Below are 22322 nucleotides of genomic sequence, written 5' to 3'. Positions count from 1 at the left end.
GGGGATGAGAGGCTATGGGGTAGGGCATTCCCAGATGGGGGTATACCTCCAGCTATCCCCATTTACCTACCTGGTGATTCAGTCTCTTTCCTGTATGGTTTTATGAGAAGCAATCCCTTTTCAGGCACATCCTGTGTTTCTGGCACAGCCAAACTCTTACCTTGCTTTGAGTTATGATAAAAGGAAGCTGTATATTGAATTTAGTAGTTCTAGTTCTTATGATTTAAGAGGAGTTCTTGAACAAACAGGCAGACATTCTCCTATGATAGATTTATGGTAAATATAAATATTTAGGGGATACTGCAGAGTTATTTTCCTTTCATTTCATTCTGTTTGTTACATTCAGAGAATGTGTTAGCAGCAAGGCAGATGCAAATATCTCTAGAGCCTATCTGTGACACTGATATAGTAGCTAGTGCAGCAGTTCTTCTAATTTCTTATAGTTCTTCCTCCCTGTCTCCTCACCCCCATACAGCAAAGTTACTCCCAGTTCTAAACAATGAATTAATAAATGGAGACGTAACGCACATTTATCTTTAAACTCAATAGGGAGTTGACAGGAGTTAAACTGAAAACTCAAGGAATTAGTTAAATTTTAATATAGACCCATAATTTTGTCCATCTTTCATCTCAATTCTTTTTAGGCTCCACAGTTGCTGGCAATCACAACCAAACAACTTCAGATTCAGGTCTGACTGTTGCACAGCAACATAAATATCTATCTTGGTGATGGAAGGCTTCTTAAATAAACTATAACTTCTTCCTCACAACAGAGGAATTATTGTAAAGTGGCTTTCAGCACAGACATCCAAATGCGCTCGACTTCCAGTGGTGAGAGTAATGTAGCCCATGTAATCTATAAGTCACCATAGTTTTCAAATGCATTTTCAATCTAAAGTGCAGCCTGGGCTGAGCTCTGAGATAAAGCTAAAGAAAGACAGCATCCTTCCCTCTTCTCCTGCTGCCCTGGGTCCACTATGTGCCAGGACTGTGCACAGTCTTATCAGATTCTGCCTGATCCCCTGGATGTAGCACCAGACTTTACAAATAGTGACTTCAATGCTCAATATCTCTTTAATCAATCACTCAAAGATTGTGTGAAAATTCTGAGAAGCCTCCCAAGCTGGTTCATTCTGCCAGGTATCATCCCCATCTGTTCTGCATCCAGTCTCCCAGTTGCTCCTCATTTTCACTTCCTCATCTTCCACTCATCTTGGCTGATTCCCAGATGCTCCCCTTTCTTCCCCCATCCCATTCCCAACTGATGGGTTGCCACGTGTCTGGTTTTTTACCAGAACACCCAGTTAAAATGGGATCCTGGCAGCATAGGTGGCGATGAAGGCCCAGCTGGGGAAGGCAAGGCCCAGCTCACGCCCACCTTTCTGCCTGAGGCCCTGCCCACTCCCACCCAATCTTCCCTATCCACCTGGAGGGCTGGGGCTGCTGTTCTGTGGCCCTGGCACCAGCCCTCCTCAGTGGCCAGGGAGCTAGACTGCCACAACACTGCCCTATCCCTCCCTGGTGGGTGAGGAGCTGGGCTGCTGTGCCTCCAGCCTTCCTGATGGCTGGGAAAACTGGGCTGCCATGCCTGCCACGGCCCCAGCCATCTTGGTGGCTGCAGCATGTAGGCTGTCTTCGGAAGGCAGTACCTTCCCTTGCCTACACTACCTGCTGCCCATGCTTGGCAGCTCTGGTGAGCATCACTGAATGGGATGTTCAGTTGGTGTGGGACTGGCAGGCTTCCTATCAGACTCCCTGTACCTTCCTAGAAGTGGTATGTCCCTTGGGGTATGTCTACACTACCCTCCTAGTTCGAACTAGGAGGGTAATGTAGGCATACCGCACTTGCAAATGAAGCCCGGGATTTGAATTTCCCAGGCTTCATTTGCATAAGCGGGGTGCCGCCATTTTTAAAACCCCGCTCGTTCGAACCCCATGCAGCGAGGAGTAACGGTAGTTCGAACTAGGAAGCCTAGTTCGAACTACCTAGTTCGTGCCCCGTGTAGCCGCGCTGCACGGGGTTCGAACGAGCGGGGTTTTAAAAATGGTGGCGCCCCGCTTATGCAAATGAAGCCCGGGAAATTCAAATCCCGGGCTTCATTTGCAAGTGCGGTATGCCTACATTACCCCACTAGTTCGAACTAGCGGGGTAGTGTAGACATACCCTGAGTTCCTAGGCAGAGTGATAGCCATGGTGGTTTAATGCACTCCCTTCTCCCTGAATGCTGACTCTGCTTTTTCCATTGCCTAGGAACCAGGGTTAGTGGGAGCTGTGGGGAGGTGTCTACAGGCAGAGGCCACATGCAGAGCTACCTGACCATGTCTCTGTGTGCAGACCATGTCTCTGCACGGGAGCCAGAGGGGAGACCATGCTGCTGTTACCAGAAGCTGCTCGAGGTAACACCCTCCAGAGCCTGTTCCTCTTCTGCACCTCAATCCCTACCTGAGCCCACTCTCACATTCTGAAACCATTGATCACAGCCCAACTCCCCTCGCCCCCCGTACTTTGCCCCCATCCCAGAGTCTACACCCCAGTCAGAGTCCTCTTACCCACACTAGAGCCTGCACCCCTCAATCCAATCTTCTGCCCCAGCCAGGTGAAAATGAGTGATGGTGGGGAGAACTAGTAACAGAAGAAGGGGGATGGAGTAAAAGGGGCCAGAAGGAGGGTGTTCATTTTGTGCAATTATAAAGTTGACAACTGTACCCAGCTGTCATGTCCAGGTAGGGCTGGCCCAAGAATTTTCAGTGTTGTAGGTGAATTAAGACCTTGGTGCCCACCACATTCAATATAGAGAAAAATGAGAAGTTCTAGAATGAAATTTTACTTTATTTACTTGGCATTTTAAATAAACAATGTAAATATAAATATTTTATTGTTCCTTCCCCACACTTTTCATTAATCCTAAAACATTTGAACTGTATAGGGTAAACCACCCAGTAGTTGACAATTAAAAATTGTAGTCATTTTGAGTTGTAATTATTGTAGTTGCAGTTTTTCTTGTCAGCGCTATAAACTGTAGCATCTGTTTTTCTTCCAAAGGAAATGATTTTTGGGAAGCTAAGAAAATTTTGTATTTTTTGATATTGAATGAAGTTTGTTTTTGAGTTGTGATTCTTTTGGACTTAGGCCATTGATTTGTGTAAATATCTAGAACTTTGCTTTTTCAGGTGAATTTTAATGTATTTATCTTTTCAATATTCACTTAAAACTGTTTAAACATTTTGTATATGTTAAGTGGTGTTTGTTAACATTAGCAGGGTTAAAAAATCAGGGTTTTAATAAAGCCCTATAATAAATACACAACTAATAATCTTAATCTTACAGGTACTTGTGATTCTTCTTTTACAATCTTGTTAAAACTCAATCCAACACAATGCAAATTCTTTGTGGGAACAGTATCTTTGGGATCACAGCTTGTAACATGGCAGAACTATTGTGGGTCAGTGACCAGCTTTCACTAAGCAGCAATCAACACTGACTCAACTGAAAGCGTTATTGATGGTTCATAATCATGCTGGAAGAGCATAACAAGTGGGGTTCTGCAGGGGTCTGTTTTGGGACTGGTTCTGTTCAATATCTTCATCAACGATTTAGATGATGGCATAGAGACTACGATTATTAAAAGTTGGCAGATGATACCAAGCTGGGATGGGTTGCAAGTGCTTTGGAGGATAGGGTCATAATTCAAAATAATCTGGACAAACTAGAGAAATGGTCTGAGGTAAATAGGATGAAGTACTCCACTTAGGAAGGAAAAATCAGTTTTACACATACTGAATGGGAAGCGGCAGTCTAAGAAGGATCTAGCAACAGTCTATACAAAAGGATCTAGGGGTCATAGTTGATCACAAGCTAAATATGAGTCAACAGTGAAATACTGTTGCAAAAAAAGCAAACATGATGCTGGGATGCATTAACAGGAGTGTTGTGAGCAAGACATGAGAAGTGATTCTTCCACTCTACTCTGCACTGATTAGGCCTCAATTGTAGTATTATGTTCAGTTCTGGGCTCCATATTTCAAGAAAGATGCGGAGAAACTGGAGAAGTTCCAGAAAAGAGCAAAAAAAAAAAAAAAGAATAAAGATCTAGAAAACATGACTTATGAGGAAGACTGAAATAATTGGAAATGCATAGTTTGGAAAAGAGAAGACTGAGAGGAGACATGAGAGCAGTTTTCAAGTACCTAAAAGGGTGTTACAAAGGGGAGAGAGAAAAAATTTTCTCCTTGTTCTCCGATGATAGGACAAGAAGCAATGGACTTAAATTGCAGCAAGGGAGGTTTACGTTAGACATTAGGAAAAGCTTTCTGTCAGGGTTGTTAAACACTGGAATAAATTGCCTAGGGAGGTTATGAAATCTCCATCACTGGAGATATTTAAGAACAGGTTAAATATCTATCAGGGATGATCTATTCTCCACAGTACTTGGCCCTGCCATGAGGGCAGGGGACTGGACTTGATCTCTTGAGGTCCCTTTCAGTTCTAGCACTCTATGAACTGTATGGCTACATCTACATTGGCAAGATTTTGCGCAAATACTTTTAACGCAAGAGTTTTTACGTTAAAGTATTTGTGCAAGAGAGCGTCTACACTGGCATGTGCCTTTGCGCAAGACACGTGCTTTTGCGCAAGAGCGTCCGTGCCAGTGTAGCCATCGGGCTTTCTTGCGCAAGAAATTCATGTTGCCGGTCTACACTGGCCTCTTGCGCAAGAACAGTTGAGCAAGAGGGCTTATTCCTGAGCGGGAGCATCATAGTTCTTGTGCGAGAAGCACTGATTTCACACATTAGAACATCAGTGTTCTTGCGCAAGAACTCCCCGCCAGTGTAGACAGGCAGCAAAATCATGCCAATGTGTAGACAGCCTAGGAGTGGGCTACTGAGAATGACTGAACTGCCAGACCTCACCACTAGGCAGCAAACACCGGTGGCACTCTTTTGAAGCTTTGCCATCTGTATTTTCATGCACAGCTGTGTTTACAATGTGAAATAAACAATAACTCAGTTTCTGACATGGCAATGATGCACTGTTTTACACATATAATATTGGATATTTTGGTTTATGAGAGTGTGATGGACCATCAACCCATGCTTTATGAAATGGACTTCTGGACATAAATATATTTTACTCATAGATGCTTTGAACAAATTATTTCATGTAACCTATCAACCTTCATGTCAAAATCCGCTGGTTCTGTTTATTTTGGTGTATGTATCACTCTTGTGTGTGAAATTAGACACATGGAGTAGAGACTATTTTGTTTTTAAAATATGTAGATGGAAAGGCATCAAGTGGGGCCTCAGTGTCTGGGCAATCATATGCTATTGCCTTTTGTCCTTAAGGCTTAGTAGTGATAGTTGGGAGGGACCAGATGACTCCCCATACAATAAGGGTGTGTCTAGACTGGCATGATTTTGCGGAAATACTTTTAACAGAAAAGTTTTTCCGTTAAAAGTACTTCCGCAAAAGCGCGTCTAGATTGGCACGGATGCTTTTGCGCAAAAGCACCCATGGCCAGTCTATACACGATTTTGCGCAAGAAAGCCCCGATCGCCATTTTAGCCATCGGGGCTTTTTTGCGCAAAACAGTTCTTCCCTGTCTACACTGGCCCTCTTGCACAAGTATTCTTGCGCAAGAGGGCTTTTTCCCGAGCGGGAGCATGAAAGTATTTGCGCAAGAAGCACTGATTTTGTACATTACAAAGTCAGTGCTCTTGTGCAAATTCAAGCTGCCAGTGTAGATAGCTGGCAAGTTTTTGCACAAAAACAGCCGCTGTTGCGCAAAATCTTGCCAGTCTAGACGCACCCTAAGGGAATTCTTTAAAAAGAATAGACAAAGAGGAGTCTAGGTCTTTGGGCTGGCTCGACACACCCAGGGAGGATGAACCAGAGACCCTAGGCAAAGTGGAAATGTCCTGGTTTTGAAGGTGCACCTGGAACAGAAACAGTTTTAAGGTGAGTTTATAGTAAGTTTGTGCTGAGGATTTTTGTGTCAGAATTAGCTAAGCGCCTGTTACTTTTGAGTTTGTAATCTTTTTTGCGCTGACTATTCTCACTTATAACCACTTAAATCCTATTGCTTGTACTTAATAAAATCACTTTTGCTTACTATCAAGCCCAGTGTAAACAATTATTACCTGGGGGAGCAATCAATGTGCACATTCCCCCTTTCATTGTTAAAGGGGGCTCACCCAAGTAATTAATTGGGGATTTGATCCCATTTGGGGGAGTGGTATCCCAGGAAGCTGGGCCCCAAACTGCACTCTCCTTGGACCTGAATAGGTTCAGTGTTGGTACTGCTTCATGGGGGGGTGAGGGGTAGTAGGGATATGAGCTCAGGGCCTTGGCTGGGGGAAGAAAAGTGGAGCTAGCCTAGCAGCACCAGGCAGTGAAAAGCCCCAGAGAGTAGGTAGGTGAGTGGCAGTGGCCATGTCAGTACTCTGGGGGGCACACCCAAGGGGTCTTCCGTGACCTTACCCCGTCACAGAGACAACTTTGTGTGACGGACCGGGCCATGTCTGGGCACAGCTGAGGGCGTCTGCTCAGGGCGAATTGCTCAAATCCGGGGCTCCTTACAGCCCCCAGACTTGTGACCTCTCCATACAGGCCACAAACCAGTCCCACAGAACGCTTCAGCAGCCTGCCTGAAGCCTCACAAGCAAAACTCCTCCGACACCCCAGCAATAACCATGCCCCAGATGGCCCCGGACCTCATACACAGCTGGGGGGTCCTAGCACCCAATCCCACCTACCCCGAACAAGTTCTGTCCGGTTCCAAGAAATCAGCCACAGATCTCTGGCCAATTTATCCTTTGGACCTTACCCACAAATCACACTGGGCCAATCCTTTAGCATCTAACAACTAAAGGTTTATTAACATAAGAAAGAAAAGCATGAGAGTAAGGTTATTAAAGTACAGTACATTACATGCACCGAATCTCCCAGTTCTCGATGCAGGCTCTAGCAGAGATGTTGCAGCTGCTGGTTTAAAAGTTCTTATTGCACATCCTAAGATCAGGATGGGTTCACAGGTCTTCCGGGCTCTTCGATCCCTGCAGTGCTGCCTCTGGGATGAAGTGCTGAGCTGAGAACAAAATGGCATCGACCACATGGCCTCTTTATACCTCCTTCCTGGCCTCTTCTGGTATGCAGCAGGTCACCTGGTCCTCAGCCTCTCTGTGTTCCCTGCTGGCTGCTCTCAGGTGACAGCCCCCATTCTTTGGGTGTGTCTTTGGCCCATTGAGAGCCATTGTTCCACAGGTAATTAGCATGTCCACAGGCTCCACAGGCTCGGCCCTGCCCAATGCTTAACCACATGCAGGGAAATCTTCAGTGTCCACACAAGTACATGTTAATAATTGCACACACAGACATTATACAAACACATGAACAGCGTACATAGGATTATCAGATATTCAATACCTCACATGGCCCCCTTCTATACCATTTTTGGGGCCAACACCCCCACCTATGGGTGCATCAGTGATCTGGCTGCTCCCCTCAAGATCCAGCAATGTGACACTTTGTTTAAAGGGAAAAAAAATCACTGCCATCTAGTTTAGCAATCCTTAAAGCCTGGTGCCCTAAGTGACCACCTAGATCAGGCCTGGGAAAAATACGGCCAATCCCACCAGATCCAGCTCACAGAGGCACCAGGGAGACCTAGGCAGCTCCCCTGCTTGCCCAGCAGGCTGTTCAGAAATGTGGCTATTTGACCCTCTTTTCCTTGCAAAACTGTAATCTTGGAAGGAGGGAGGGGTGAGCTTCAGGCAGTGCCCCTGCCCCCAGCACAATCCCATTGGCTGGTTTCTGGCCAGAAACTGGCCAATGAGAGCAGCCTGTCTGAATAACAGGCAGCCAGGAAGCACCACCCCCCTTCCCCTCCAGCTGTTATTCACAGAAACACATGGCTAGGTGCAAGCTGGCTGACAGAGAAACATTTTAAGATCCGCAGGAAGGCAGATTTGGCTGCTGGCTTGTGAGTTTCCTGGCCAGAGCCTGCCTCTAGCACCCCAGCCCCTCCCTTTGCCAACCCTCTCTCCCAGATCTGCCCCCCCCCAATCTCCTGCACCAGATCATAATCCACTCCTACCCTAGGTCACATCCTAAAACCTTGCATCCCAGTCCCCTCCATTAGGTCACAACCACCTCCTTTACGCATTCTCACTCCTGCACCCCAAGCCCTTACCCCAAGCTCCCTTCTGCACCCAGCCTCCATCCCAGACCTTGCACCTCTTCCATTAATATCATGGAAGAGCGAGGCCCTTGACTACTTTTTCCAAAATCTTGGAGTGGCCTCGTCAAAAATTACTGCCCACCCCTGGCCTAGATAGTCAGGTGAGCCCTGTCCCCAGGCTCCTCCTTGTCTTCTGCCATCCTACTGCTCCTCTTCTCTCTGGAGCCCAACATCCACTGCCCTCGGGCTCTGGGAGAGGGGGGAAGGGGCCCTTTAAAGCACCGCTGGAACCCCCGGCAGCGCTGAGGGTGGGGGCGTTCCATGGTTGGGGCGGCTCTTCCACGATAGCGACCTTCCCCTCCCCCCAATTGCTCAGGGCCCAGCGAGGCTGTCGGCTCCCCCATTGCTCTTGTTCAACCCTAAGCCACACAAATTTCTGGCTTTACGCTTGGGAGCGGGCGCAGTATGGGCGTGGTTACCAGGGGAAACTTCAATTTCCTAACGCGCATGTGCAGAGTTGGCGCTTGCGCATTCGGGAGGGAGGGGGGTAACCATCGGAGCAATGTGCGCATGCGCAAAGGCGGGCGCTCGGTTCGGAGTCCTCGCCCGCGAAAGCAGCGTGACCGTTGGGGTTCGGGGTGAGTGTCCGGTTCTGTGTGTTGGCGGACGTTTGCGGGAGGCGGGGGGAGAAGGGAGAATGCGCGCGCGTCTTGCCTAGGCTCGCGCGCTGTGAGAAGAGCTGCGGTGCTGCCAGGGCTCTGGGTCAGCGGAGGGCCTGAGCGGCGGACAGAGTCAGGGTTGCCCCAACACGGCAGGACCTGGAGGGAGGGAGGGAGGGAGGGAGGAGTTGCGGCGCGCTGGGCACGGGGTGTGGGTTGCCCAAGCCGGGGCTGTCCGCTTCAGGGGGGTGCCGCTGCCTGTTGGGTTAAAGTGTGGGCGGAGCTGGGGTCTGTTTTCATGTCTACTCCGCCTCTTCACACCCGCAGCATTAGGCGTGGGTCTGGGCGGCGTTGCTCTGTGTGTGTGGGGGGTGGTTGTGGTGGCAATGGCCGCAGCGATCCCCCCTCCCCCGCCCTGACAATCACAGGGTGCTGGCTGGAGCAGGGGTGCAGGAGTGAATTGCCTCCCCAGAGACTGAGGGGGTTATTGCATGGGTGCTAGTGGGAAAGTAACCACCATGTTCGAAGCTTGCAGCAAAGTCTTGAGCTGCAGGGTCAGTTGTCTGATGAGTCCTGGGTTTTTAGTGGCATATAGTAAAGTGCCTTTAGGAGGTGGCACAATGAGGTGATTGTATTGTCCTGGTGCACTATTGTGATGTCATGATATAGCCATGCAAATGAAGGGTGGATCTCTCTGGTCTGCTACCCTCGGGACCTGACCAGTCCTGGATGAGGGGTTTTGCTGGACCAGCCTCCTGGCAGTATTCCTCTTGCCACCAGCCTCGCTGGTCCCAACACCTCCTTCCTTTCCTACTATGATGGTCAGCCCAGCTCCCTGTGTGCTGGGCTCCTGGCCCCATTGGGCAGCCCTGCTGTGGCACTCTGGGCTTCCAGCTCTGCTGGGTTGTGCCTGGCTGTCCAGATGCAGGGCACCAAGCAGCCCACCTGTGGGGAACCCAGCTGTCAGCCCTCCACCGGGACTCTCAGGTACAGGAATATCTGTGGTCCTGCTGGACAACGGATATTGCCGGACCAGGGAATCCCAGATTACAGAGGTTCGACTTATAGCATGGTGTCAAGATGCAGTTTCACACATTTTAATGGTAGAAAAATGGGAGGTAAACCTTGAGAGTCAAGACGGCTTGGTTTCCCGTTTCCCATTTCCCAGTGCAGAAACAGGGATGCTGCGTGCTCTCCTTTCATTGCTCATAAAAAGGATTTGCCTCGTGGGTATTTTAATGTTTGTAAAGCTCTTAGTGTATCATCTTTACATTGATAAATCATAGATCCTCCTCTCAGCTAATGAGGTATCTTGCTTCATCCAGTCCTATGTCAGGTTGTTTCTTCTTAGTCATTATTTTAAACTAAACATGGCCAAAACCTGAGATTTTTAACCTTTCCTCACAGGTTCTCTCACCTGGCCATCTTCTTTTATCAGCATAGACAACACTGCTGTTCTCCCTGTCACTCAGGCAGTGTAGTTTAGGTGTGATCTTTGATGGGGCCACTATGTTTTTAATCTTGCCTTTTTTTTAACACTGATCTTGAAAATCTAGCCTTTTGTCTCTTTTCTCTGCTCAGTGAAGACTCTCATCATAGTCCTCATGTTGACCTGATTGCTGCAACTTTTGCTTGCCTTGAGTCTATTCAAATTAAAGACCGCATTTCTGGTTCATCATTCTGATCATGTTAATTCCTAGTTTGCGTTGTCAATTGGCTCCCCCTTAATTTTGACACCAAATAAAAGCTTCTTGTAGTGCCTTTAAAGCAGGGGTCGGCAACCTTTTCAAACCAAACAGCCAAACTGTCTCAAAATTCTAAACAAATGATCATCAAAGAGCCGGATAAGAATGCCCATTTGCATAACAGAAAATATACAATTTAATATTATTAATAATTGACATAATGATTAATAGCATAAATGAAACCTTGTGCTCATGGACTTTATTTAATGGGACTTCCGTTGCTGCATTTTTTTGCACATTTCTTTGAAGTTTACATCATAACTGGTCAAATCCAGCTTTATGAACGCATTCAGGCTGTCTTTTGTCAATCTTATGGCGGGGGCTGGGGATGTGGTCGTGCAGGAGTCTTGGTGCAAGTGCATGAGGGACTCAGGGCAGAGGATTTGGGTGTATGATGGACTCAGTGCAAGGTTGGGTTGTGGGGGCATGCAGGACACAAGGTTGGGTTCTGTGGGGGAATGGGCTGAGGACAGGCTTACTGGTCGGGGGCAGGAGTGGGCTAGGGGCAGGGTATCTAGCTGGGAGGGGGGCTGAGTGAGGGGAAGTTTGGGGTTTGGGCATGAGGGTTGGGGGGCACTATGTGCTTTCACATTGAGTGTAACATAGCCCCCCCGCTGCTCCCATGTGCTGGAAGGAAGTCTTTAGACAGGATTCACAGGTGAAGCCTGCATGAAGTGCTTCCTAAGGGAAAGAGAATGGCACACAGCCGTTGGTTCCGCACCGGGGGGGAAGGATGGTGCATGGAGCCATTTTTCATTCTGTCTGTTCCCCACATGCAAGATCCGAAAGGGAGGCTCAGGGCTTTCCCTCCTCACTCCTTTCCCCCCACAGGAAGCTGGTGCTGGCGTTCCAGTCTTGTAGGGGTCATAAGGCTGTAGCGCCAGCTCTGGCTCAGTGCTGCTGCAGGAGCTGGGAGGCGGCTGAGTAGGGTCTCCAAAAGAGTCATATCTGGCTCCCTAGTGAGCCATATTTGGCTCGCAAGCCATGGGTTGCTGACCCCTGCTTTAAAGTCGTCTCTTAACTTAGCTCCTCCTATCTAACTGATTTAGTAACCTATTATGTCAGCCTATTATGATGTTTTTACTCTGCTAGTGCTTGCTCCCATCCTTTATCACCCATTAGTTAGCTGCTTGTTAAAAACCTCTGTGCTTTCGCCTATGCTGTCCCTGATGCTCAACATAACATATGAAGAATCACTTCTTTATCTTCTTTTTGAAACCTGGTTTTTGCTGTGATGTTTACTAATCTCAGCTTGTTAATTGTGGCTAAGCAGATGACCAGCTGAGACTATTCTCCTTTTCTTTCTCTACTCTTTTTCTTTGCACCTTTACTCTCAAAAAGTAAAGTTAAAACAAACAAACCTGCATCCATGTAACTAGCAAAGTCATGACCGCTGTTCACCATGTTCATTGCTCATTTGTTGCATCCACAACTTCTCCTTTTTGTTTGTCTTAAAATTGTAAACCCTTTAGGGCAGTTATTGTCTCTTTTGCTTTTATTTCCTTATAAGGCTAGCATTACTGGGTCCCAGTGCTGAATGAGGTCTTTGCGTTTTTCCATCATATTAATAGTCGTCATTCCTGTTAGGTAAAAAGTCTGATTATAATGAAAGATTGTCACCTCTTATTTATTTTTACTTCATTTCTCCGTATATGAACAAATACAACATTTTATTTTCCAGATCATCACTTCGGTCTTATTTTCCTATTGGAAGGTGACATACATATACAGTTAGCTGACTGGTGACAGAAACGTGAATCAAAATGCCTAATTTTGAACATCCAGAGTATCCAGAGGCTACCTTACTTCACTTGGAAAGTATGGTGCCCTGTCGAGAATCCCAGGTGTCATCACTGTTATCAGTATTTGGCAAGGTAACTCTTTCTGTATTGTGCCTTTGAGTAGATCAGACGTTGTACCATAATTTTTTTTGTTATGGGTGGGTTGGTAACAGACTTCAGTGCATTGTTATTCTGAGTTAGCCTAGCTGATTATATTTGTAATTTGAGATCTTATATTATGCATCTTTTGTATCAGTCTTCTCTAGTATGTGTCTAATAAACTTTAAAACATTAGCTGTCCTAAGCAAGCAGAAGCTTTATAGCAAATTTTTTCCTGTGGGCTGCTATTAGTTGGCTCTCCACTGCTAGTCATGTTTGGCTGCTGCAAGGTAGTGATAGGAAAGATCCTTGCTCTTCTCACAGTTCTGCTTTTCTTGGGTGGCCTTCTCGTGTGGATAACTCTAGTACTTGTCTGCTGTTGTGTAAGTGATTTCCCAACAGAAACAACATGAAACATGAATCTTGATAGCTTGTTGCTGCCCATAAGACTCTGAGATAGTGTCTGTAAAACTGATCACAGGCTCAGCCTCCTAGGGTATGTCTAGACTACGTTGTTTTTTCGAAAAACTTCACCTGCGTCCACACTGCAATCACATTCTTTTGAAATTAAATCAAAAGAACACAGGGTTTTTTTCGACATGGTAAACCTCAAATTACGAGGAAGAATGCCTTTTTTGAAAGAGCTCTTTCCAAAAAGGGTGTGTGTGGATGCAGAACAAGGACATTTTTTTGAAAGAAGCTGCCAACGAAAAAAGCACAGGTGCCCTGGTGGCCTTTCTGTGAATAGCAGTCAGGGCTTTCTTTTGAGAGACCATCCATGCAGTCTGGATGCTCACTTTCGAATAAGCAGATTGCTTTTTTGATCTAGTTTTGAGGTGTGGATGCTCTCTTTCGAAAGAGCTCTGTCGAAAAAGCTTATTTCAAAAGAAGCTGTCAGTCTAGATGTACCCCTATTGTGGGGCTGTGGCCCTGTGCAACTGTGGGGCTGGGGCTCCAGCCTGAGCCCGACACTGTCCCCAGCTGCCAACCATGATGCCTTGCACACCTATCCTTCCTGCCCTTAGACTCCCAGGTTCTCTGGTCCAGGGGCATCCGTGGTCCTTGACAGATCACAGATGTTGGCTGGATCAGAGAGTGCCAGTTTTTAGAGGTACAACCTGTACTGAACAGATACTACTGTATTAGGTAAACAATCGTAGTTTTATGTATGAGGGATGAGAAGATTTGCCTCCCCACTGATTTTCTCTGTTCTTCTGTCTACTCTCCTGTTCCAATATCTTCTGTTCTAGCCATGTGGTATCTTATGTAGTATATATTATATAGTGATGCTTTTTTGTTTTGGTCTGTAGACAGACACGGATCAGAGATTGGGTACATCTAGACTACATACCTCTGGCGACAGAGGCATGTAGATTAGGCTACCAGACATAGTAAAATGAAGCGGCGATTTACCTGGGGGATGAGGCTTACCTGGGTGGTCGACAAATACCTTTGATGTCGACACCCGCGCGTCCAGACTACCGCGCTGAGCCAACAAACAGCTGATCAGCTGTTTGTCGGCTCAGCGCGGCAGCCATGTAAATTTAAATGAAGCGGCGATTATTTAAATCGCCGCTTCATTTTACTATGTCTGGTAGCCTAATCTACATACCTCTGACGACAGAGGCATGTAGTCTAGACATACCCATGGTCTGGATGATGCGTGAACGATAACGTAGTAGCAGTTAGCCCCTGGCAGGCTGTCACCACTGTATTTAACTACATGGCCATAGGTACTGGCGATTGCCGTTCCCATTGACTGCAAATCACTGTTCCTAATCAATGGAAGTGGCAGGAAGTGATGCAGACTTGGACATTGGTTCCTGCAGGTTCTTTGGATGAAAATGATGATCGATAGCCAATGGGAGCTACAATCACTGTTACTTGTGGCTGTGCAGGTAAATACAGCTGCTGTGACTGGCTAGGAGCTAACCCTAGTGGACTTGATCCAGCCTATAGGCCGGTATTTGCCCACTCCAATCTAGACCAGTGATTTTCAGCAAGGGGCACGTATACCATTGGGTGTACTCAGAGATGTTCCGGGGTACAGTACTCAACACAGCCTGGGGGTTACAGCTCCCACAGGGGTCATGGGGTGGGTAAGGGAGGTCTCAAATGCAGGGCCAGCATTAGGAAGTGGTAAGCAGGGCAGTTGCCTGGAGTCTCATACCACAGAGCACCTGGCAAAGCTAAGTTACCTTCTTGAACTCCAGTAACAGGGGAGGGTGTCAAGCTTCAGACATTCTCTCCAAATGAATGTCAAGTATCACACTGAAATTAATTGATTTATAATAAATGTTATGATAAAAATGAGAAAGTAAGCATTTTTTCTGTAATAGTGTGTATTTTTATATCTGATTTTTTTATAAGCATCTAGTTTTTAAGTGAGGTGAAACTTAAGGTACATAAAACAGACTCTTTACAGAGGTATAATCATTTGAAAAGGTTGAGAACCTCTAGTCTGGATAATGCTTCATCATGTCTTGAGAGCAGGGACTGGATTAGGTGACTTTCTGAGCTCCCTTCCTGTTCTTCACATTTATGATTGAGTGTGTGTGTGTGTGTGTGTGTGTGTGTGTGTGTGTGTGTTTTAACAGCTGTAATATTAGCTTGAGGCTATAGATCCTGTATGGTTTATTTTTGTGTAGTGTGATGTATCCTGAATGGGCTACACTACAGGCAAATATTTTCTTAAGACCGGAGTCTGAGATCTTTACACATATTGAACAGTACTGTGAACTGAACTAGTGCGGTGGTTGTCAGTGATGCATCTTGAGAAATAAGATATTATTCAACATGAATAAGGGGTTAGAATCCAGTCCTTAAGGACATGTCTTCTCTGGAGGAAAACTGATCTGCTAACTTGAGGTAAAATCCCAGTTGTTGTTTTCTTATGAGTTAACACAGTGGTTCCCAACTGCTGGTCCACGAACTGGCGCCGGGCTGTGGACCGCTGACTGTCAGGCTGTGGCACACTGCCATGCTACACTCATGCTTTGATGACTGGCTTGGCGAGACGTTGGAGCAAGTCCCAGTCTGCCCAGAAAAACCCCCTTCTCCTCTCCCTAGGTTTCTTTTCTCCCTGTGCCCAGCGCTGCATTGACTTCTCTGCGTGATGCTGCCTTGATATGGGGGATGCTGCCCGAGCCCAGGGGTGGGAGGGCCCCCAGAGGCAGGGACTACAGCACTCCAGGTTGCTTTCTACGCCCCACCAGCAGGGGCTCTGAGAACCAGGGCTAGGCTGGGCTCAGCCCCCGGAGTAGAAAGTAACTCATAGCTGCTGTTCTGGGGCCAGGTTTCGGGCCTGATCCCTAAGTCTTGGCGGGAGCTGCTGCTGGGTCCCTGGAGCGCAGGCTGCAGCTGGGAGGGGGCATCTTCAGCAGGGTCAGTCACACTGCTCCCCAGGAGCCTCTTCCTGGGCAGTGCCCTCAGCCAGCCTCCCTGTCCCAGGAAGGGCAGCGCTGGGGAAGGTGGGGTGAAAGACAAGTAAGAGAGCTTCTCCCCTCCCCTCACCCCCTTGGAGCGGTGCTCTGGAAGTGTAGGGGGAGGGATTGGCCCTGGGCTGCTCCCAGCAGAGCTTGCTGTGATCCTTGTTCAGGGCACAAGGGAGCTGTCGCCAGCTCCCAGTGTGCGTGGGGTGGAGGGGAGCCAGCCCTGGGGGAATTGGGAGGGGCTGAAGAGGGGCGGGGGCAGATAAGTGGGAGTGAGGGGGAACAGGGATGTGAGAGGGAGGAGCAGGAGGAAGATGCGGGAGGGAGGTTGGGAGAATTCAGGGGAGACATCTGGTGCAATGGATGGAAACTCTGGGGGGTCACAGGGAGGGAAAGGGGGGATGTGGAGAGAGGAGGCTGGAGAGAGACTTTGGGAATAAGAGCGTCTGGCTAGGGTAGGGAAAAACACAGTGGAAAGGTTGTACAGAAGGAAACTGGTGGCGGGAGGCAGGAAGGGGAGAGGATAGAAGTGACTGGTGGTAGCATTTAAGGGTATAAAAAAGGTTGAAAACCACTGAGTTAGCCAATTGAGGTAAAACTAATATAGTGCCTTATTTTCACTAGAATTTTACCTTTGTTAGATAATTTGAGTTTAGAACACACCCTTTGCCTAAAGAAGACACAGCCTTAGTGTTCTGGGAGTTTCAGTGGTGGCTTTAAGCGCCTTTTTTGAACTCTGTTCTCAGGTTGGGGGGACTATAGAAGCAAAGTGATAAAATACCATATTGCATCTTAATTGTAGAGAGATGTATTTTTAAATTTCTTAATTTAAAACAAAGCTTTCCTTGTAGAAAACTGGGTGAACCAAAGTTCTGAATTCCTGAAATAAAGAGAAGGTTAGGTATGAAATGTTTTTAACTTTTTTTTTTTTTTTAAATAGCGTCAGCATTTTAGCTTCCCATCCATCTTTATTTATGGACATACATCTAGTGGAAAGACATATGTGATACAAACTGTTCTAGAAACATTAGAGGTAAGAATACATTACTGTAAGTTGTTTACAGTTCACTTTTTTTGAGTTGAGAAATTCACCCTTTAAGTCCATTTTATTAATATATAAAAGTGTATTTGTGTGCATGGTGCAAATATTAAATTCCAAAATGCAACTGATTGTTGGCTATTTGTATTACAAGGATGTCTATAAATCATGATCATGTTGAAAGCACCTTTTCACTAGGCCATCAGTAACACATTAATCATGTGGCAATAATATATTTGCATCATTTACCATTTTCTAATCTAATGTAATAAAATAAAAAGTAAGAATCTGGATAATATACATGTCAAGCCATGCAGTTACTTAAAAGTGTATTATAGATATTGCGAATCCTCCTGGTTAACAGAATGAAGTACCAAAATATACCAACTAATGTAAATGATAGTTTCTGTAGGAAAATAACTAAAGTACAAATGTTTGCTATTTAAATCATGATTAATATCAATTATTTTAATCCCTTTGATTTGTCAGGCTGTTCTGAGGTGCACTTACACTGCCTAGCAAAGTGCAAAGCTAGTAGAGTCAGAATGATTTTTTAAAAACGTATCTAAATGCCTTGAAGCCCTGTGTTTGTTTACTTATGGAACAAGAGAAATGTAGGGTAAATTGACTTCAATAATGTTATAATTTAAATGATGATTCATTGTATTATTATAAACCTTCAGTTTTAGGCTTCAAATGTTATTTCCTGTTTTAATATGGAATTCAGTGTTAGATTTTAAGGTAGATGTAAACCTCTTGCAAGATAGCAGATGTATATAAAGCTTAAATATTGGACACTGATACATTATTTACCTTCCCAGTAGACCAACTGTCAGGGCTGTTCCCCATTCAGGCACTCCCAAGTGCAGAAGGTGGGAACTCAAAGAAAAAAACACCTTGCCTCTACAGGTTTTGCTTACAAAAACTCCCCAAAGTCATAGATTCCTTGGCTCTGAGAAACAAACAAAACAAGCTGCTACCATCAAGTGATTTTTATCCCTAAACCCCAAGAGCGAACATTTGAACCCACCTTCTGCGGCATCCCAAGCTCTTTTCCCCCAGAAGAGCTTGAAAAAAGAAAGGAGAAAAACAAGCTGCAGTCTCTGGTAGCTGACCTCTCGATCTGAGGCATGCAGACACACACAAACAGACCTCCTTTACCTTCCGGGACACAAGAATCAAATCATCACCGTAAAGTGATTTTTATTACAAAACAAAAGATAAACTTGATAAAGCATACTTGGTTGCTAGATGTTATAGAGCAACTAAAAAAAACAAATTAAAATGCAGAGAAAATCTCTGGGAACAGTGCTTAGATGGTAAATGGGGAAGGGAGGCATAGATTCACACAGAGCAGTTCAAACCAAACCACAAAATAAAGAAAAGAGTGACTAGATTCACTTTTTTCCCCTTTATTTACTCTGTTTTCTTTGTTCAGTCTACTTCCATGCCCTGAATTCCCTGGAGACATGGTAGTCCTGCCTGGGTTTAAATCATTCTGTCTCTCTCAGCTCCTGGTTTAATTTTCCCAAACAAAGGAAGCAAGCAAGGTATCTTATACAATTCAAATTCAAATGGCCAACATCCTTATTAACTACCTGAGTTTAACCCCTTAGTCACCGGGTGCTAGTCAGCACTCCTATCCATTACACCATTATAATTGAAAAGTAATTTTACAAACCTGCTGTCTTGAGTTAACGATTTTTAAAGTCTAATTTGAGGAATGTGATAAGGCATATACATTGTCCTATAAAATATGAGTGTGATGTGAAGAACATACCCCACACTGAAAGGGGGGGAGCGGCTAAGACTCCGTGGGCGGAGGAAATCCCGTCCCTTCACCCAGACTGGGTATGCACCAAGTCCTGAAGCAGTATAAAAGGCAGCAGAGCAGCTCAGTCGGGCAAACCAGCAAAGGATAAGGACCTCCTGCTGGAGCTCCTGAACTGCTGCAGCCAGCCACTCCAGCAGTGAGACATGGAGGCATGGGAGACAGCTACAGTGCAACCCACATGGAATTCCAGGGAGAAGCAACTGCTGGAGAGCCAGAAAACCCAGCTTCCATATGGGACATTGATCCAAACAAAACGCAGTAGAAAGTAATCCAGGGAAGATGCAGGGAGTGGCCTCTCCCACCCAGGGCTACTATTTACTGACTCTGGTTAGTGGGCCTTACTGCCCTGGACTGGTGGCCATTTACTGACTCTAGGTAGTAAGCCATACTACCTTGAACTGAGGGACATATATTGACTTTGGCTGTTGGGCCATGCTGCCTGGCGAGCAGGGCCACTTATGCACTTGGGGTTACCTGGAGACTGGTGAAGTTTCGTGGATTATAGAGAGAGCCAGATCCCTTGTGGCCAATGAGGCAGCGTCCACCCCCCGGAATGTGGGCACCCCAGTGATGGGGAGTGCATATGGCACCACACATGGTGGAGAATGTGGGCAGTTCTAGGGCCTGCTGAAAAGTCTCAGTAGTGAGAAGGTGGGGCGAAACTCCCCCCCCCCCGCCCCCTTTTGGTTTTTCTGTGTATAGTTTGTACAGAGATGGATATGAACAAGTTCTTGCAGTGGATGGTGGAAAACCAGCAGCAGTAAGTGACCCAGCACCAACAGCAACAATCACAGCGAATACATCCACTAATCCACCAACACCAGCTACAGATGACGCAGCAGCAAGAACAACAGTAACAGCTGCTCCGTGAGCTGACCACCCAACACCAGGCACAGCAAGAATGCTTGTTTCAACAGGTCATTCCTGTGGTGTAACTAAGAGGATCCGCAAGCCCCACCGCTCCGGGAAAGAGGGCTTGACAACACCGGACTAGGGCAACCCATTTGCTTGACTAAGATAGGGCCCGGAGATGATCCGGAGACCTTTTTAGTCACTTTTGAAAGAGCTGCAACAGCCACTCATTGGCCTCAGGAGCACTGGGCTTCTATGTTAGCCCCTTATGTAATGGGACCAGTGCAAACTCCATACTGCAATTTAGATACCCGAGATGCACTGGAATATCATTGGGTGAAGGCGGCCATTTTAGATAGCACCAGCATCAGCCCTGAGATGTCACGACAGAAACTGTAGAAGGAAGGATACCCCATGGGGGCACAGCCATCGGTTGTTGCCCAAAGGATCAGGGATCACTGTTGGAAATGGTTGAATCCTGAGGGCTTAACCCGACTCCAGATCATAGAGATGGTAGCCTTGGAGCAGTTCATACAGATACTCCCTTCAGGTGCCAAAAAGTGGGTGCAACAACATCGACCAACCACTCTGACAGCAGCGGTAATTCTGGCGGCAGAAGAAAACAGAGTTCACCCTCAATGGGTGGGCAGCCCACAGAGGCAAGAGGGTCCGAAGAGAGGGGGAGCCTGGAAGACGGAACCGAGGGGCCTCCGCCACCCACCTATCCACAGCTGACCAAGATGTCTGTGACCGAACTCCGAAGAGCAGTACCGCGAAATGCCCAAGGGAGAGAGAGTTCCCCACAAGGGAAGAGAAGCTTACCCAAGGCCAACGCTAGGCCTATAGGCCCCCAGGACCAATGTTAGGAATGTGACCAAGAAGGCCACTTCCAGAAAGACTGCCCCTACATGGAGTGTGATTATGGACAAGCCTGAATTGCAGGGTGTTGTGCACGGGGACTGCAAACTGGAAAATTGGCGATCCCCATCATGGTGGAAGGGGTGGTGGCCATGGCTCTCCTGGATTTGGGGCGTAGCTACACGATTATACGGGAGTACCTCATACCTGGCCTACGGCTCACTGAGGATACGATCCATCTCCAATGCATACATGGAGATGTATGACCCTACCTGACGGTCCATATAAACTTGGATGTTTGGGACTGAAAGGAACCCCTCCTGGTGGGAGTATTATCCCAGCTAGTGTATCCAGTGGTGCTGGAGCGGGACTGGCCTATGTTTAAGGAGGCTGTGAGGGACTGTGTGTACTACCCTCCTAAAAAGTGGCAACCTAGGGTTCTAGGAGGAAAAATACTGGGACACCCCTCAGAAGCCGACCCCCCCAGGAAGGACCCTCCAGTGGTCTAAATCCGACAATGAGTGCAGACCTCAATGATGGCCTAGCAGAAGCGGATTTCCAGGTGGAACTGGAGAGAGAGAGAGAGACTTTCTGCAGGAGCAAAGAGAAGATCAAACCCTGAGCCAAGCCTGGGAGCAGGCCCAAGCCCAAGAGACCGAGGATTTAAAGGGGATGAGATGCCTTCAGGGATCACAATTTGAGATCCGGAAAGACCGGTTATACCAGGTAGTGAGGGACCTTCAGACACAAGATGAGATAAAGTAATTACTGGTCCCATGGAGGTTGCGATGAAGCCTCTTACATTTGTCTCATGCAACCTCATGGGCTGGACACTTGGGTAGGGACAAGACTCTACAGCGGGTGGCACACCGCTTCTTTTGGCTGGGCATATCACGAAGTCTGAGACAACTGAGCATCATGCCCAGAGTGCCAGCGAACGGGACCCAAGGGGATACCCAAGGCCCCCCATATACCTCTGCCGGTCATAGACGTACCTTTGAAAGGATTGGTTTGGACCTGGTCAGGCTGTTAGAGAAGCGTAAGACAGGGAACAGGTTCATCCTGGTGATCACAGACTACGCAACCCGGTATCCAGGAGCGGTCTCACTTCGAGTAGCGACAACAAAGCATATAGCCGACAACTTAGTGAAGGTATTCGCCAGGGTGGGAATACCCAAAGAAATCTTGACAAACCAAGGTAGTAATGCCTTGTCTAAGCTGATTGGAGAATTGTGCAGACTCATACACATTCGAACTCTCCGGACATTGGTGTATCACTCTCAGCCAGATGGACTGGTGGAATGATTTAATGGCAGACTAAAATCAATGTTACGCAAGTTTGTGGAAGACAATCCACAATTTTAGGACATGCTTTTACCAGCCCTCCTCTTTGCCATAAGGGAAGTCCCTCAAGCCTCAACGGGGTTTTCTCCTATTGAACTCCTTTATGGAAGACAGCCTCGGGATATACTTGATTTATTGAGGGAAGATTGTCAGGCGCAGGAGACTCAGGTGCTCGGCACTCCAAATATGTGTTGCACCTCAGTGAGCGGCTTCAGACACTGAGTGACTTTGCACAGAAAAACCTGAGACAAGCACAACAAGCTCTAGAAAGGCAGTATAATAAGGGAAGAAAAGTACGAACCTTTAAACCCAATGAATGGGTGTTACCAGCAGAGTCAAAATTACTGGCCAAGTGCCAGGGGCCCTTTAAAGTGATATGCCGCTTAGGCCCTGTAGGTTATGAGGTCAGGCTGTAGGAAGGAGGTACGTACCTACACGTAAGCCTACTGAAAGTCTCGACATTGGAGGCCAAGATGATTGCACCAGTGATGCCTGAATAT

The 22322-nt window shown here is 46.8% G+C and overlaps 1 protein-coding gene across 5 annotated transcripts in view; it reads left to right on the top strand.

Annotated features, from left to right (window-relative positions):
• Window positions 1-8688: 8688 nt before the first annotated feature.
• ORC5 (origin recognition complex subunit 5) overlaps window positions 8689-22322 on the top strand; it is a 167023-nt gene continuing 153389 nt past the window's right edge. For 2 of the 5 annotated variants that reach the window (XM_075926920.1, XM_075926892.1), the window contains exons 1-3: window positions 8689-8818; window positions 12266-12458; window positions 16836-16928. In XM_075926920.1, coding sequence (XP_075783035.1) covers window positions 12348-12458; window positions 16836-16928 — 204 coding nt within the window. In that variant the 5' untranslated portion in view covers window positions 8689-8818; window positions 12266-12347. Of the gene's footprint in view, window positions 8819-8853; window positions 8943-12265; window positions 12459-16835; window positions 16929-22322 lie in introns of those variants that run through there. The other 3 variants (XM_006137544.4, XM_025178711.2, XM_075926895.1) reach the window with 2 other exon arrangements.

The sequence above is a fragment of the Pelodiscus sinensis genome, chromosome 1 (assembly GCF_049634645.1).
Source record: "Pelodiscus sinensis isolate JC-2024 chromosome 1, ASM4963464v1, whole genome shotgun sequence".
NCBI lineage: Eukaryota > Metazoa > Chordata > Testudines > Trionychidae > Pelodiscus > Pelodiscus sinensis.
This window is presented reverse-complemented; position numbering and strand designations above follow the sequence as displayed.